Below are 15420 nucleotides of genomic sequence, written 5' to 3'. Positions count from 1 at the left end.
AAACATAATTTATCTTCTGACAGCATAATATATGCCCCTAATGCGGTACAAGAGCAAGCCACCCAGGCTAAACTAGCACGTGTGACTTATTCACAAACTACTATCTTCTGATGGCAAAGCTGATACTTAATAACACACTCCACTATATTAATTAGTGGGGATTGCAAAAGAGCTGCCTGCCTCATGCAAGCCAATTAGGAGTTTTCAAAGGGCTAGGTTTGCATTTGCATTTTCTGACCTATTATCTGTCAGATCCCACCATTTTAAAATTGGTCACATGATTCTTCTCAGTGTACTGACTAATTAGGAGGCCATCTCCGTGCATGCTGGTATGGACTAATGTCAGCTCTCTGGCCTGACTCTTTAACCTGGAAATGTTCAATTAAAAAGGAAGGTACAGGAAATGGTACCTTGTACAACAATTATATAGATTAATTCAAGCTTCCAGAAGAAGAAAAAAAAATGATATGATTATTATTCTCTGCTAGCTTAAGAAAGGGCAGCTAGGTAGCACACTGGATAGAGTGTTGGACCTAAACGAGGAGCACTCATCTTCATAAGTTCAAACACAGCTTCAGACACTTACTAGCTGTGTGACCGGGCAAGTCACTTGTAAAAATCTGTAAAAATAAGCTGGAAAAAGAAATGGCAAACAACTCCATTATCTTTGCCAAGAAAGCCCCAAATGGGGTCATGGATAGTGAGACGAAAATGAAAACAAAGGGACAGGAAACTTAAGAAAGGATCTTGCAGGATAATGGACCCTGGATCTAGCTCTCAGATTTTGTTTTTTTGGCTGAGGCAATCGGGGTTAAGTGACTTGCCCAGAGTCACAGAGCTAGTGTCTGAGGCTGGATTTGAACTCAAGTCCTCCAGACTCCAAGGTCGGAGCTCTATCCACTATACCACCTTGCTGCTCCTTAGGTCTCAGATTCTTGATCCGACTCCAGGCAGGATACCTGATCTGACACTTATTTTTGCTAATTGGAGAGGGGCATGATGGCTGGAGGGGTTCATATGAACAAGAAGCAGCTGGAAGAGTTAAGGATAAGAAGAAAATGTTAGAATTAAAGAAACCTATTACTGAGACTTCAAAAATGCATGCCCTTTGGATTTGAATATCTTTTATTGTTTCTTTCCAAACACATGTAAAAGCACACCATGTACACAGATCACATGAATAATCCAACTGGAAAAAGGCATACAAAGTGCAAAGGGGACCAATGAGGCACTTAGCTTCCGTATTTACAGTGTGATACGGACACATTTAAAAGATATTTTCAAAGGTGAGCAACATAAAAGCAGAATCATACAGGTTATTTACTATATGTTATGAAAAAGCTGTATGATTCAGTCACTATATAAAACACATACATAGTGGAAGGTCAGGGTAAGGTTCCATATGACCCCAAATGGAGTAGCATGGGATTTGGGAAATGGGCTAGTTCTTCCTCATCTTACATTCTCTTTTCCCACATACTCCTTGGAGCTGGGAAATTGTTGGGAGAACCTAGTTAGATGGGATGAGGTGGGAGTATGGGAGAGGGTGTGTTAGAGGTAAAGTGGTGTATGTGGCTGGTAAAACACATGTGAAGGTTGTTCTCTTAGAAGGAGGTCCCATGAAAGGCAAAGTGAGGACATGTGAGCAGCCAGAATGCACGGGCTCCCTCCCCTTCCCTGGTCTGGGCCGTCCTCCTGTGCCCGGGCCTCAGGCTTAGGACTTGTTAATTATTACTCCAAGACCTTCATGGGGATTTTCTTTAACTTTTCCTGATCTTCATCCTGTTCCCAACACCTACTGCAGTGGCATCTGCGCAGCTGGCAGCAACTGCCTGTGAGCAGAGACACCAATCCATCCCAGGGCTGAAGAGAGTGCATCCACAGGGGCAAGAAGTCCCAGGTTTGCAGTTTCTTAGGGAGAACCTGAGGACAGCGCGCTTGGAGCACCCGCATCACCAGCACCACAAGCAATACCAATAGGATGGGTGCCCCTACACCCACCAACACGGGCCACCCCGCCAGCGAGAGGCCAAACACAGCCAGTGGTGTCAGGAGAAAGCAGAAGATCAGGTAGAAGATGGCGAACCAACGGTAGTTGGCTGTGATATTTCCTAGGCCCCTGGCAAGACGGATTGGCAGGCGTGTGAACGGGATTGGGTACCACAGAAGCACCCCGGATATGTTAAAGAAGAAATGGCACAGGGCAATCTGAAATTAAAAGAATTAAACAAGATGAAAACTCTTCTAGCACACACATAGAATCAGGGAGTGGTAAGGGAAATCAGGAGACAAGTGGTGAGGAGAAAGGAAGGAAAGCTCAATGGTGTCACAGAAACTATCACAAATATTTTCATCATAGATTCTTAAATTTAAGGGCCAGGAACACCAGAAGCATGTAGTCCAGTCTATTCAGTTTTGCAAGAATATAGTACAGCAGGAGATGGCTGGATGTTATGTTAAGTGTGACCTAGAGAGCAGTAGACCTGAAGTCAGGCAGACTTGGGTTAGAAGCTTGCTTTTGCCTTACTTTGCTCATCTGAGAACACAGCAATAGAGCTCTTCATTCACTGTATTATTGTGAAGATCCAAGGAGATCATTATGTAAAGAGCTTCAGAAACTTTAACGCACTCTACAAATAAGAGTACTCATTATGATGTCGTGAAAAGAACAATGTATATGGGAGTCTGAAGACCTAGCTACAATTTAAGTCAACAAGCATTTATTAAGTGCCTCCTATCTGCAAAGCACTGTGCTAGGTGCTGGGGACACAGAAAGGAAAGGTACCTGCCCCCAATAAGCTTACATTCTGCTCTTCTGAATTTTGGTTCTGCCTCTTACTACCCGCATGGCCTTGACCTTCAGCAAAACACTTTTCTTATCTACAAAAGGATGACTAGATGATCTCAAAGATCTCTTCCAACTCTTAAATCCTGTGAAAATGGGCCTCTTTTCAAATGGGCACACAGGAAGGAACTGAATGCAACGAAGAGCTTGAGTCCTGGCGTACAAAGCTAAGTTGATAATTTAAGCCACTTTTGCTGAGCTCCAAAACAGTGATTTCAAAATCAATTTACTTAACTGAACATTGTTCCAAATGGAATTAAGTACCAGTGAGTTAAAGAGCAATGAAATTAATAAAAAGAAATTATTGCATTCCAGAAGCACTGAGACTTTCATTGTAATTGTTTTCAAAATCAGTTTTGGAATTCATTGTTTTACAAAATTAATTTAATTGTTTTATCATGCTTTGAATCATGCTCTATTTCTCACTCTGCTGCTCATACTCCTTTGTCACCTTTCTCCTACCCAGGTATTGCCTGGCCTGCCTACACACCAGCAGGTTCAATTGGCATCCCTTGCCACAGAGGGGAGAGGAGGAAGAGGAGAAGACAGGTGCCTAGCGAGGCAATATTCACACTGGAGAATGTTCAGGGCACCACCAACCTGTTCTTGTCTAGGCTGCCAATCTCAACCTTGACCCCTCCCTCTCTCTTGCCTTCCAAGGGATGACTCTCTAAGTCTTTCTGCAGCATCTCTTGTATTCATCTCCTCCTTTCCATTCCTGATGACATCACCAGATCTTCATTTTTGTGACCTGGGCTTTCTACTATGGTGGAAAACAATGCTGCTTTTCCTCTGATTAGTACTATTTGTGTAACATTGGGCAAGTCACTTAATCTCAATTTCCTCATCTATAAAATAAGGGGGATTGGACTGGATAATTTCTGAAAGCCCTTCCATCTCTAGATCTATGATCCCAGGCCTATTCCAAAAGCCTCCTCCCGGCTGGTCTCTTGGCTCTAATACATCCCACACACACATACATTTCCCAAATCAAAATTCTGATGACACCTACCCTTAAATCCAATACCTGTTGCCTTCCCAATGTTTGAAGGACAAAAACCAAAATCCTTGGTTCAGCTTTCAAGGCCCTCTAGAACTTGATCCTCATCTGCCTTTTTCAGCATTACCTCCTGCTGCTTAAAGGAGACGGTGTCTACAACAGTCCTGTTATCATCATTCATGTTAGTACTGCCCCTGGGACCATTATCATCCATTCCAGTGAAACTGGTTCTTCAGAGATGCTTGTTCACTGGACACATCCCTGGGACCTTTGTTCACATCCTTCTCCTTCTCATACTTTTCCTTCTGCTCTCTGCCCAAACAGATCCTCAATATACTTCAAGGAAGAGGCTTCTCTTTCCCCCATGAAACCAACCTCTCCCTCCTCTAAACACAAAACATGGATCTATACCAGCCACCTAGCAAGTAACAGAGGTGGGATTCAAACTTAGGTCTTCTGACATCAAAGTCACAAGTTCTTGCTACCATAACACCTTTTCTGACTGATAGAAGGGCAAAAAGGAGGATGTAATCTATACCTTTTTCAATCATATTATGTGGGGGGCAGGGGATAAGGTAGAGGGTGGGAAGTAACTGTTCACCATCCTAATTTGTTTATTATAGACACAAGCTGGAGGTATCTGGTCATTATTTAGGAAGTTCAGCTTCAGAGAACAATAGCTAGGGACAGTTTTCTAACCCACAGGTCACCATTCTGAGGCAAGTAAGATCTCTGGAGTAATAAATGTCCCCTTGTGATATGAAGCATCTGATAAGAAAGAAACCAGCAGGTTTATTTGAAAGATTTAGTAGTAAGCTAAGAAAAAAGAGCTTAATGGAAAGAGGTAATGAATCACAACTCCGCATCCTGACCTGGAGCGAACTTTGTAAAGTATTTCCAGGGCTAGCTAATGCAGCCAGGATGGCAGTGGTGGTGGTACCGATGTTGGAGCCCAAGGTTAAAGGGTAAGCTCTCTCAAGGCTGATCACACCGATGCCTAAGGGGAAAAAAAGAAACATTGGATTCCATCCTGGGTGGGAATGACTGAGCATGGTGGGACCACATGTCAAAATGGAGACATGGGCATGTGAAAAGGGAAGGGGGAGGAAGAGAGGACTTACCAACCAGAGGAGTGATTGCAGAGGTGAACACAGAGCTACTCTGCACAAGAAATGTAATTCCAGCTCCAACTAGAATGGCAAGGTAGCCTGCCAGCCAGGCAAAAGGGAAGGGGAAATCTGGGAAACAGGAGAAGAAAAAGGCACCATTTCTACAAATGTCCTGGTCAGCATTTCATATCTGATGCAATAGATCCCTCTAAAGGCAATCTGGAAACAGTCCTTTTACTACAAACTCATTCCAAAAACTTCTAGCAGACAGAGGTCAAAAGTGAATTAAAAGCATCAGCAAGATGTTCCTGGGGGGGTGGGGAAAGAAGTCTCTGGAGCTTCCTGCCAACATCCTAAAAACAACTTTTATGCTCTTTACAAATATTATCAGATAATATTTGTAAATAGCACCAAGCACAGTGCCTAGCGTGTAGTAGGCACTATAAAAATGCTTATCTCCTTCCTCTGTTGTTTCCACAGCTGGGTCTCAGATCTTACCCAGGTCTGAACCTCAACTTTCTTTTCTTAGTGAGGTGGGGTGGTAGGGTAGATTGGAGTAACTGCTCCCAAGTTTCATCAGTATCCTAATTCATGACAACCCAGGTGGGGAAGAGGCGAGATCAGGGGGTAATTGACTTTGCTGGAAGCTAGGGGCTGTTAATTCTCTGTTTGGGTTGTGAGAGAGAAGGGAAGGAAGGATTTAAACATTTACCAAGCTCCTACTATGGGCCAAGCACTGTGCTACATACTTATCTGATCCCTACAAACAAACCTGGGAGGTAGATGCTATCCTCATTTTAATAGTTAAGGAAACTGAGGTAAACAGAGGTAAAATGATTTGCCTTGGGCCTCACAGATAGTAAGTGTTTGAGTGATTCTAACTCATATTCCTGACTCTAGGCCCAGTATTTTAATCACTGTGGCATCTTGTATGCTCAGCCTCTATACCCTCTTCTTCTCTAATAATAGCTTGTATTATTTTTATAATTTAATAACATTATTTTATAGTGGCCACCATAGCCATGCTTTGCCCACTACTTTTGCTATGATCTTCCTTCCTCTTCCTCCAACATTCCTGCTTCTGTGGTTGTGTGTGAAGCAGCAGGGATATGTAGCAGCTTGGCACTATCTTTCCTAGTCAACTAATGATGACAGTCAAATTTCTAGAGCTCTTTATTATTTACAGTGCCCTTATAGGAACAGTACATGTATAACTTTTTTTTTTAATTAGAAGATCATGGGCTCTTCAAATTTAGAGATGAAAGAGACTTTATATCACCTGTCCATTCCCCTTCGTTTATACAGGGAGAACTGGAGGACCAGAGACCTCATTTACTGGCCCAAAGGCACATAGCAGAGGCAGCAATTGAACCCAGGGCCCCTGACTTCAAATCTAATGTTTTTTTTTCCTATTGTACCACAAAGCCCGTGTGGATTCATTAACTTGTTCAAAATAACATAGTTAATACATATCTGACCAAGAAGGATGGACTTGGGCATCAGAAAGACCTTGGTCAAATTCCACCTTGGGTATTGTAACCCTGGACAGATCATTTGACATCTTTCAAATAGAGATAATAATACCCATGTGGCTGCCTCACAGCGCCAGTGTGAAGATTGAATGTATTGATGTCTGTAAGGGATCTGCAAACTTTAGAGCTCTATAGAGTTTACTAGGGATGGGGAATGGGACCTGTCCTGTGATTTCTTTGGTATAGGGAGGGAATTCCCTCTCCCAATGCAGGCTGGCAGATTCTCAATAATGTATAATCCCAGAGACTCACCCAGAGCTCTGAGGGCTCTCCAAGAATGGTACAATAATGCAAATTCAAAAAGTTTCTTTTTTCTTAAGGACTCTGCCCACAGAAAGGCCCAGGGAGAGTGAAAGGCCTACCTGTATTGATAGTCTTCTTAATCACAGCAGCAACTTGTCCCTTGAGCCCAGAGTTCAGGACCTTGACAATCAAGATCAAACAGGTGCACAGGACCATCAAAGAGAGGGCTAGAAGAATCAGGCCAATACTCAGATCTGAGAGACTGACATCCACAAATGCATGTTTGCCTGGAAGAAGGAGAGGAACCACTTAGCATCTTCCTCTTCATCACTTAAGGTATACAGCGTTCTGTACCGCACCATGCCTGGAATAAAGTGAGCCTAATTAAGCAAAAGTTTATACATTTCAAAAACAAATCTCAAAAGGTATGTAAGTTAAAATCCAAATTAACATTAAGCCCCAGGACCTACTTTAGAGTAAGTGTCCCCAATCTTTTTATAAGAAGCCGCTTTTGATTCCTAAAAAGCCTTGAAACATGACTGTGAGAAGGTGCATTGACTGTTGAGTCCCCTTACACCCAGCACAACAACTGGAAAGAGCACTGGGATTGAAGTTAGCCATTCTGGATTTGAATCTTGATTCTCCTCTCTGCTGTGTTCTCTGTGACAGCGGGCAGCTTCCTTCACCTGTGTGGGTGTCAGGTTCCTGTTCTATAAAATGAGAGGGTTGGTCTAAATGACCTCAAGGAAGCCTCCCCACTCTAACATTCTATGAGCTTTGCACCAGAGATGGCATGTTCCCCTTCCCAAGAATGGATTTGCCTGAGTTTGTATTACTTATTTCAGTTTAATTGTACAGAAAATATAATGAAGTACTTTGTAAAGTGCTATACAAATGTAATAACAACAATAATGGCAGCTAACATTTATGTGGTGCTTGAAAGTCTGTAAAGTGCTTTACATATATATCATTTGATCCTCACTACAACCCTGGGAGGTAGTTGTTATTATTATCCCCATTTTACAGAAAAGGAAACTGAGGCAGGCAGCAGGTGAGTTACTTGTTCAGAGTTACTCAGATTAAGTCTCTGCCTGATTCTGGGTGCAGAGCACCAGGCACTACATCATTACGAGGAGGGCATTATTAGAATTGATGTTTGAGCTTCAATTCCTAAATTACCTCCTGGTAGTAAACTACAGACAGTTAGGTAGGTAGAGGTAGTTAGTCTCTGGAGCCACTATACAATATTGGGTCCAGAGCTGTATCCTCTATACCAGGGGTGGGAAACCTGTGGTCTTCTAGATTCTTGGGTGAATCCTTTTGACTGAGTCCAAGTTTTATAGAACAAAGTGACTTGCCCAGGGTCACACAGCTAGTAAGTGTGGAACAAATTATTTTATGTGAAATTTGCATTCAGTCAACAGGCCACCTTGTTCCCCATCCCTGTTCTACACCATTATGAGGAGAACACTATTAGAATGGACACATATTGAGAATAGGGTTAAAAATTCCTCTTTCACTCAGCAGACTTCCCAGAAGATTTCCTACTCACACTTGGCAATGTTCTCTGCATATGTTGCGTTCAGGAGGGTCCAGGTCATGTTTCCATCAGTCCAGCAGAGACTGGAAGAGGTACAATTTGCTGGTGAGGGAACGGTAACATTGCTTAAAGTCTAGATGACAAAATACAGAAAAAAATTTGTTACTAAGAATGATTATTATGTGAAGAAACAATTTACAGCACTGAAGACATGAACCCCACTGGTCACTGAATCCCCACTTTCCCCCTCTTCTCTACCTCACCTTCCTCTTAATCCCCAGAGAAGACCTTTAGTCTTTGTGTTTCGTCTATGGAGCATTGGCTGAAGCTACAGAACATCTGGATTACTTTTGAAGGCCAGCTGAGCTGCACTCAGACTGAGCACTGTTACTCCAGAATGGGGACCTGGGCAGTCAATTGCTTTATTCCTATCTTGGAGTAGTCTTATTATAGTCATATTATGCCCCACAGTCTGAGGTGTAACTAAGGCAGGGTGACTAGAGTATTGGTCTATGGCACTAAATTTAGAGAAGACCAACAGCACTTGCAGTCCCTCAGCATCACAGAAGGAACAGAGAATTCTCAAACCCCCATCTATGTCCTTTTTTTATACCATTTTCTGATACTTACCACATTTTTAAAAGTTTCACACCAAATCTTTATCAGGCTTTTGTTTTTTGCTGCCTCATTTCCTGTAGCAATTTCATTTATGACTTTTTTATCCAGCTGGGGAAAGCAACAGACATGAGGAAAAGGGTTAGCCTGTTCTTCAGCTATGAGTTGTGAGTGAAAAGTTAATTAGTTACTCTCCTAGGGGCTCCAGTGTACAGAAGTGAAAATCAGGATGTGTGTAAAAGAGAGACACAGATGGCTCTCATTTCCAGAGGACTACACTTGTATATGTGACCTTGTCTCATCTTAGTTTGACTAGAATCAGCCCAGATGAACCCTTTTTGCCCCATTTCAGGGGGCCCAGTAGACCACCAACTCCTTGAAGACAATGAGGGTTTCTTTGTCACTGTATATCCCAGTGCCTGGTCCATGGTAGGGGATTAATGAATTTTGATTGGTTATGAGGCATCCCTTGGGAAAGGGCTCCTCTTTGGTAGATGAATAGCAAAGCATATGCAGAATTAAAAAGAGTCATCTGGCACAAAATGGTAGAATGGTTGAGTCTCGTTTGAGCCAGTGTGGTGGTGAAGAGTGAATCTCTACCAACATGGTGCTCTAAGCAACCCAGTGCTTGCTCCTTAGCTCCACTCACCCAGGCAACAAAAGAGTGAGTCACAGTAAGTAGGAGAAACATCCAACTAGCATTACAGATGGAGCGGGGAGATTTTTAACTCCCTTTCCAAGGGAACCAGGCTCATCACCGGTACTATTTCATTTTAAATTTAAAAACCAGAGTGAGTTCTGATGCCCACCTGGATGATGAGTTTTGTTAAAGGGTCTGTGATGACTTTCAGGAGCTCAGGGGCATCATCTCCACTCTTGATATTAAAGGATTTCACTATGACATTGGTGAGGTGGTAGAGGTAGTTTGTGATCGCCTCCAGAGGCAGCAGCACCAGCACTGATAACCAGTTAAAAAAATCATGAACAGTAGCTCCTGCAAAAGCCCTAGGAGAAAAGCCAAAGCATTTAATGTTATGATACTGTCTAGTCACTTTCATTAAGTGTTTACTATGCGTAGAATGAGAAAACATGGTATAAATGTTATGAAAAAGACTAGTTTGAAAGTTAGGAAGACCTGGTTTCAGGTCTCCTTCTAGTTATAGGACCATGAGCAAGTCACTCAATACTTTCAGTGACCTAATCCCCTGATGGAGTTGCCAATCAGTATCAACAAAATGGTAGGTTTCCACATTGGAAGTTTCCCCTACCATATTGCAAAATAAAGAAAAAAAAGACAGTGAAAAACATATACTTTGATTTGCACTCAGAGTTCAGCAGTTCTTCTCTGGAGGTGGATAGCGTTTTTCATCATTGAGTCCTTTGGAATTGTCTTGATTCGCTGTATTGATCACAGTAGCCAAGTTTTTCCACAGCTGATCTATGACATTGCTATTACTATGCATAATGGTCTAAGTCTTGCCATTTTTTCCCCTTAAACTATCCCCTACCTTGTTCTTTCTTATAAAAAGATAGTGTTCTATTACAATTACATGCCACAGCCTCTTCCCAATTGATGGGCACCCTCTCAATTTCCAATTCTTTGACACCACAAAAAGATTTTGCTGCAAATACTTCCGTATACATAGGTCATTTTCCCCTTTTTAAAAAACCTCTTTGGGATAGTAGTAGTGCTGTTACTGGGGTCAAAGGTCTGCAATTTTATAGCCCTTTGAGCATAGTTCAAAATTGTTCCCCAGAATGGTAGGACCAGTTCACAATTCCACCAACAGTTCATCAGCGTATCAATTTTCTCTCTTCCCTTGTTGTTTGAATTTGTCTTTCTTTAATCAATAGTGGTTTAGAGCTTTTTCATATGACTATAGATAACTGATTTCTTCTTCTAAAAACTGCTTATTTATATCCTTTAACAATTTATCAACTGGAGAATGACTCCTTTTTTAAAAAAATGACTCAATTTCCTATATATTTGAAAAAAGAGGCCTTTATCAGAGAAACTTATTTAAAAATTGATATTATGTCAAAATGTAGCTTCCCCTGCTTATCCCTTTTAATTAGGTCTATTTTTGATTTGTCTGAGATCACAATTGCTACTCTTGCCTTGTTACTCCAGCAGAAGCATATTAGATTCTGCTCCAGCCTTTTATTTTAACTCAGTGTGTGTCTCTGTTTCAAATGTGTCTCTAATAACATTGGATTCCGGTTTCTAATCCATTGTGCTATTCACTTCCATTTCATAGTCACATTCACAATTAAGATTACTAACTGTGTATTTCTCTCCATCCTATTTTTTCCTCTTTCCTTCTCTCTCTTTCATCCTTCCCCTCCTCAAAAATCTCCTTTGTTTTTGACCCAGTTTATCACTTCTTACTAGCTTTTATGTTCTAGTTTGCTCTGATCCCCCTTATAGGAGTCAGCAGAACCTGAAAACCAGTTCAGAAAATAAAATGCTGATGATATTCCCCCTTCACTATTCGCTAGGGAGACAAAGATTCCCTTTGTCTGTTATTCAGCACCACCACCCCTACCCAATTCCCAAACCATATTTCCAGAATATGCATTTTGCCTTTTGTGAGTCTAGAAGAGACAAAATGTAAAGAGGAATATTGTTCAGTCACGCCCAACTCTTCATGATCATAGCATACCAATATTATCCATGGAGTTTTCTTGGCAAAGATAGTGGAGTGGTTTGTCATTTCCTTCTCCAGTGGATTAAGGCAAACAGAGGTTAAGTGACTTGCCCAGGATCACACAGCTAGTAAGTATCTGAAGCCAGATTTGAACTAAGATCTTCCTAATCTCAGTAAAGGGGAATACATTGTACCACAAATGAAATCACTATCAGTTTACAGTTATTCATGACTCAGCTGAGTGACTTGAACCGCTCTGGATATGTACTTATTGTACACTTTTAACAAGACCCACTGGAAGAGATAGAGAAGTATCTGGAGCCAAGTAAAGATTCTCAACTTTGTACAAAACTTCCTACCTTCGAAATTCATTCCTGTCTCCAGCCTGCAAGAGGGCCACCATTGTATTGGTGACTGAAGTCCCAATATTGGCTCCCATGATAATGGGAATTGCTGCCTTTACTGTCAACACTGTCAAAGGAAAAAAAGTAAATGAGGAAGAAATATTATGGAAATTCACATGAAAAACACTTAAACAAGTTAAGGAATTAGCTTTTAAAAAAAAGTTGGGAAGACTATTGAATCCAACCATGACCACAAATAGGAATTCTTTCTAAAAGGTCCCCAAGCAGTCACTCATCCAACCTTTGCTGGAAGATCTCCTATTTAGTGAGGAATGCCTCAATAAAGCTGAGACCAAGTGCCTAGACCTGTAACTGGGGTGGGGCAACTGTTTTTCTCACAGCAAGAAAATGTTGTGGGTTGTGATCACTATTCCAATGGTGGGTTTGGCATTGTGGCTGTTTCTGAAGATTGGAAGGATGGAAAAGTAGGGAGATGCAAACTCCAAAGCACACTGTGAATAATTCCATGATTCTAAAATTTGTAAGGAAATTCTTTCAACAGATCCAGGCTGGCCTAAACAACACAACTCTATGAGCATGCATGTGTATGTGTGTGTGTGTGTGTCCTGTCTGTCTGTCTATGTGGGCTGACTCACATGAAGAGGACACCAGGCTGACGATGACAGATGTGGATGTACTGGAACTCTGTACCAGGACTGTCACCAGTACACCAATCATCAAGCCGCCCAAAGGATTGCTCAACAGTGAACCATCACTGAAAATCTCTCCGGCCATTTTTCCTGTAAATGTAATGAAAATTTTAAAATAACAAAAATCTGGTCAGTGTTTGGGACTGCTGGGTTACAAATCAAAGGCTAGGGGCCACTCTGTGGGAGTGAGGAGGAGTCACTGGCTGCCAAGGCAGGCAGTGTGGCAGAGGGCTAAATTTCCTTAGCACAGTGCTTGAAACATACTAAATGATATATAAATGCTTATTCCTTTTCCCCATTTGGCTTATTTAAGGTATATCCATTTGTAGGATGCTTATAAGACCTGAAACTTCCTAAGGTTAGAGATGGGTCTTCCATTTCCTTTGCATGCCCCCATCCCTGCCCCAGAGCTTAGTGATAATATGGCTACTCATTATTAGTCTGCAGAGTAGAAACATGAAGACTAGGCTTTACACAAAGGAAATGGAGTAGAGAATGAAGTCAATTGTCCAAATGGTTGTAGTGAAAAACAAATGAGCATCAACCCATTAAAGTTCACAGTATAGAAAACATGCTAGGCCAGGCTGGAGATTAAACAAACAAACACACACACACACACACACACACACACACACACACACACACCCCAGGGTCTCTGCCTTCAAGCACAAATTGTTTTGAGATAGAACTGGAAGAATCTGGAGAATAGAGAAGAGTGGAATGAGGAAAGCCCAAGGCAGGCCTATTTGGACAAATGACCCCAATTCTCTTCACTTTCTTGGTGTAAGTGATCTGTTTTACTTTTCCCACAGACAACCACTTGTGCTGTCAACCCAGCACATAACATACACATATGCATGTTACACAGATTCTAATCTCTGAAACTAGAGGTTATGTTTCAGATATCAGAGGGATACAGAGGGTCACCCTCACCACAAAACTTAAATCTGATGACCTAACTTCCAGATCATCAAGTCTTTTCACAAAGATTTTGGAAACCTAATCCCTAAACTGTCACTTGAAAAGACTAGAATCTAAGTAACGTGGGTTGAGAACAGAGAGGAGAAGAGGGAAAGTATGCATCCATGCCAGCATCTCTGGAGTAGATAAAAAGGTGAGCCATCTGAGTCAGAATAGTGAACAAACCTTTGACCCTTTCTGATGTTGTTTTTCATACCTCCAACTAGCTGGAAAGCACTGCTGAGGATGTCCAAGGAGCAGACAAAGAAGTAGAGAAATCCCAGGAGGAGAATCACTTTTCCAAATCCTCGGAAGACAGCAATTATTTTCCCTTTGGTGTCTCTCTCTGCAAAAACAAAGGGGAAGTGAACAAGCTTTTATTAATCACCTACTGTGTGCCAGCCCCTGTGCTAAGCACTCTTCCAAATACTGTCTTATTTATTGCATGCTTGTGTATAGCATGCTCATGTGCACATGAACATACATAGCGGATCCAGCATCTTGTGCAAGAATCTCCCATCTCTTTTCTAATCAGAAGGCAGGCTAGGGTTGTCAGCTTTGGTGATGCATTAGAAAGATTTTAATAAACATGCCATTTACTGTAAGTGATCCCCAATTTTGTCCTTTAAAAAAAAAAGCCACATTTGTAGAAGTTTTTTGGCACCAAAGACACTGTGGTCTGGAGGGGAGGCAGAGGGAGCCATAAGCAAATCAAAGGCTGCATTCTTAGCTGAACCATTGGCTTACTAAGTGGTGCAGAAGATAGTAGGAGCCAGCTCCAGGCAGAGGGGTCCTGAGATAATGACCAGCCAAAGCATTTACTGCTGTTCAGAAGGACCTTAGGGATTACTTTTGAATATTGGGCTTCACAATAAAAATAATAGTTTTGCTTTTGTAAAGAATCTTTTGGCTCCCAAATATTACTAATATTGTGGCCAGCCCTAAGAGGATTAGCCCTTAGGTGCTCTTAAGCTTATCCCATCCCCCTCCCCAGAGCCCAGCACTGGTTCCTATCTTATTTTCCTGAGTTCAAATCAGGTCTTAGATGGTTACTAGTTGTATGACAGTAGTTAAGTCATTTAACCACTATTTGCCTCAGTTTCTTATCTGTCAAATAGGGATACACTATAAAACAAAATGGCAAAACATTCCAGTATCTCTGCCAAGAAAACCCCATAGCAGGCAGGACTGAACAACAAAAATGGAGATAACATTACCTGACCACTTGATTCCTGAGTCCCTAAAGTTAGACAGGTCCCATGGGTCTTGCTCTACCACGGGTTTTTCAATCGGTATTTCTTCAAACACTTCAGCAGAGTAAGATGGCAGAAGTTCTATCTTGCTTACAAGGGAATGTTCATTATCTTCCAAAGAAAGCAAAAAACAAAACAAAACATCAGGGATAGGGCCCATTTCTCCTGGGAAGAGTGGAAGATGGCAGGGTCCTGTTACTTCAACATGAATGGGATAACAGTACTTACTGCTAGGAGGACCTTTATCTTTTCCAGATGTAGTAGATTGCTGGGTGCTGGCCTCTTTAATGGAGAAGTTTTCCAATTCAGGCCCAGATGCCATGGTCTGTGAATAACTAAATTTAAAACTTAAAATGTGCATCAGCTGGATTTTACATCAACAGGGAACCTAGAAATATTAAGTACACAAGAACAGCACCAACAAAACAAAATCCATAGTTCTAGAGCTCATTTAAAACAAAAACACACACACCTTTCTTTCTTTTAAGTGTAATATCATGCGGTCATTTTTTAAACTTCACTTTCCAAACCACACAGTAAAGGCATCTCCTCTAATGGTTCTCCATTCCTTTTCAAGATTAACCTCTACTTCAAATTTACCAATCACTCTCATCTCCTTTA

At 41.6% G+C, this 15420-nt stretch overlaps 1 protein-coding gene across 1 annotated transcript; it reads right to left on the bottom strand.

Annotated features, from left to right (window-relative positions):
- Positions 1–1716: 1716 nt before the first annotated feature.
- On the bottom strand, positions 1717–15121 carry LOC114023785 (sodium-dependent phosphate transport protein 2B-like). Its single transcript, XM_027836613.1, has 12 exons — positions 15028–15121; positions 14764–14910; positions 13764–13892; positions 12533–12676; positions 11892–12003; positions 9694–9889; positions 8900–8995; positions 8282–8402; positions 6849–7016; positions 4967–5083; positions 4718–4842; positions 1717–2208 (listed from the first exon to the last, which is right to left on the bottom strand). The coding sequence occupies exons 1-12, from the start codon at positions 15119–15121 to the stop codon at positions 1732–1734; spliced, it is 1926 nt and encodes a 641-aa protein (XP_027692414.1). The 3' UTR covers positions 1717–1731.
- Between the last annotated feature and the right edge of the window lie 299 nt (positions 15122–15420).

This window comes from Vombatus ursinus, unplaced genomic scaffold (genome assembly GCF_900497805.2).
Source record: "Vombatus ursinus unplaced genomic scaffold, bare-nosed wombat genome assembly UNPS02014818.1, whole genome shotgun sequence".
NCBI lineage: Eukaryota > Metazoa > Chordata > Mammalia > Diprotodontia > Vombatidae > Vombatus > Vombatus ursinus.
This window is presented reverse-complemented; position numbering and strand designations above follow the sequence as displayed.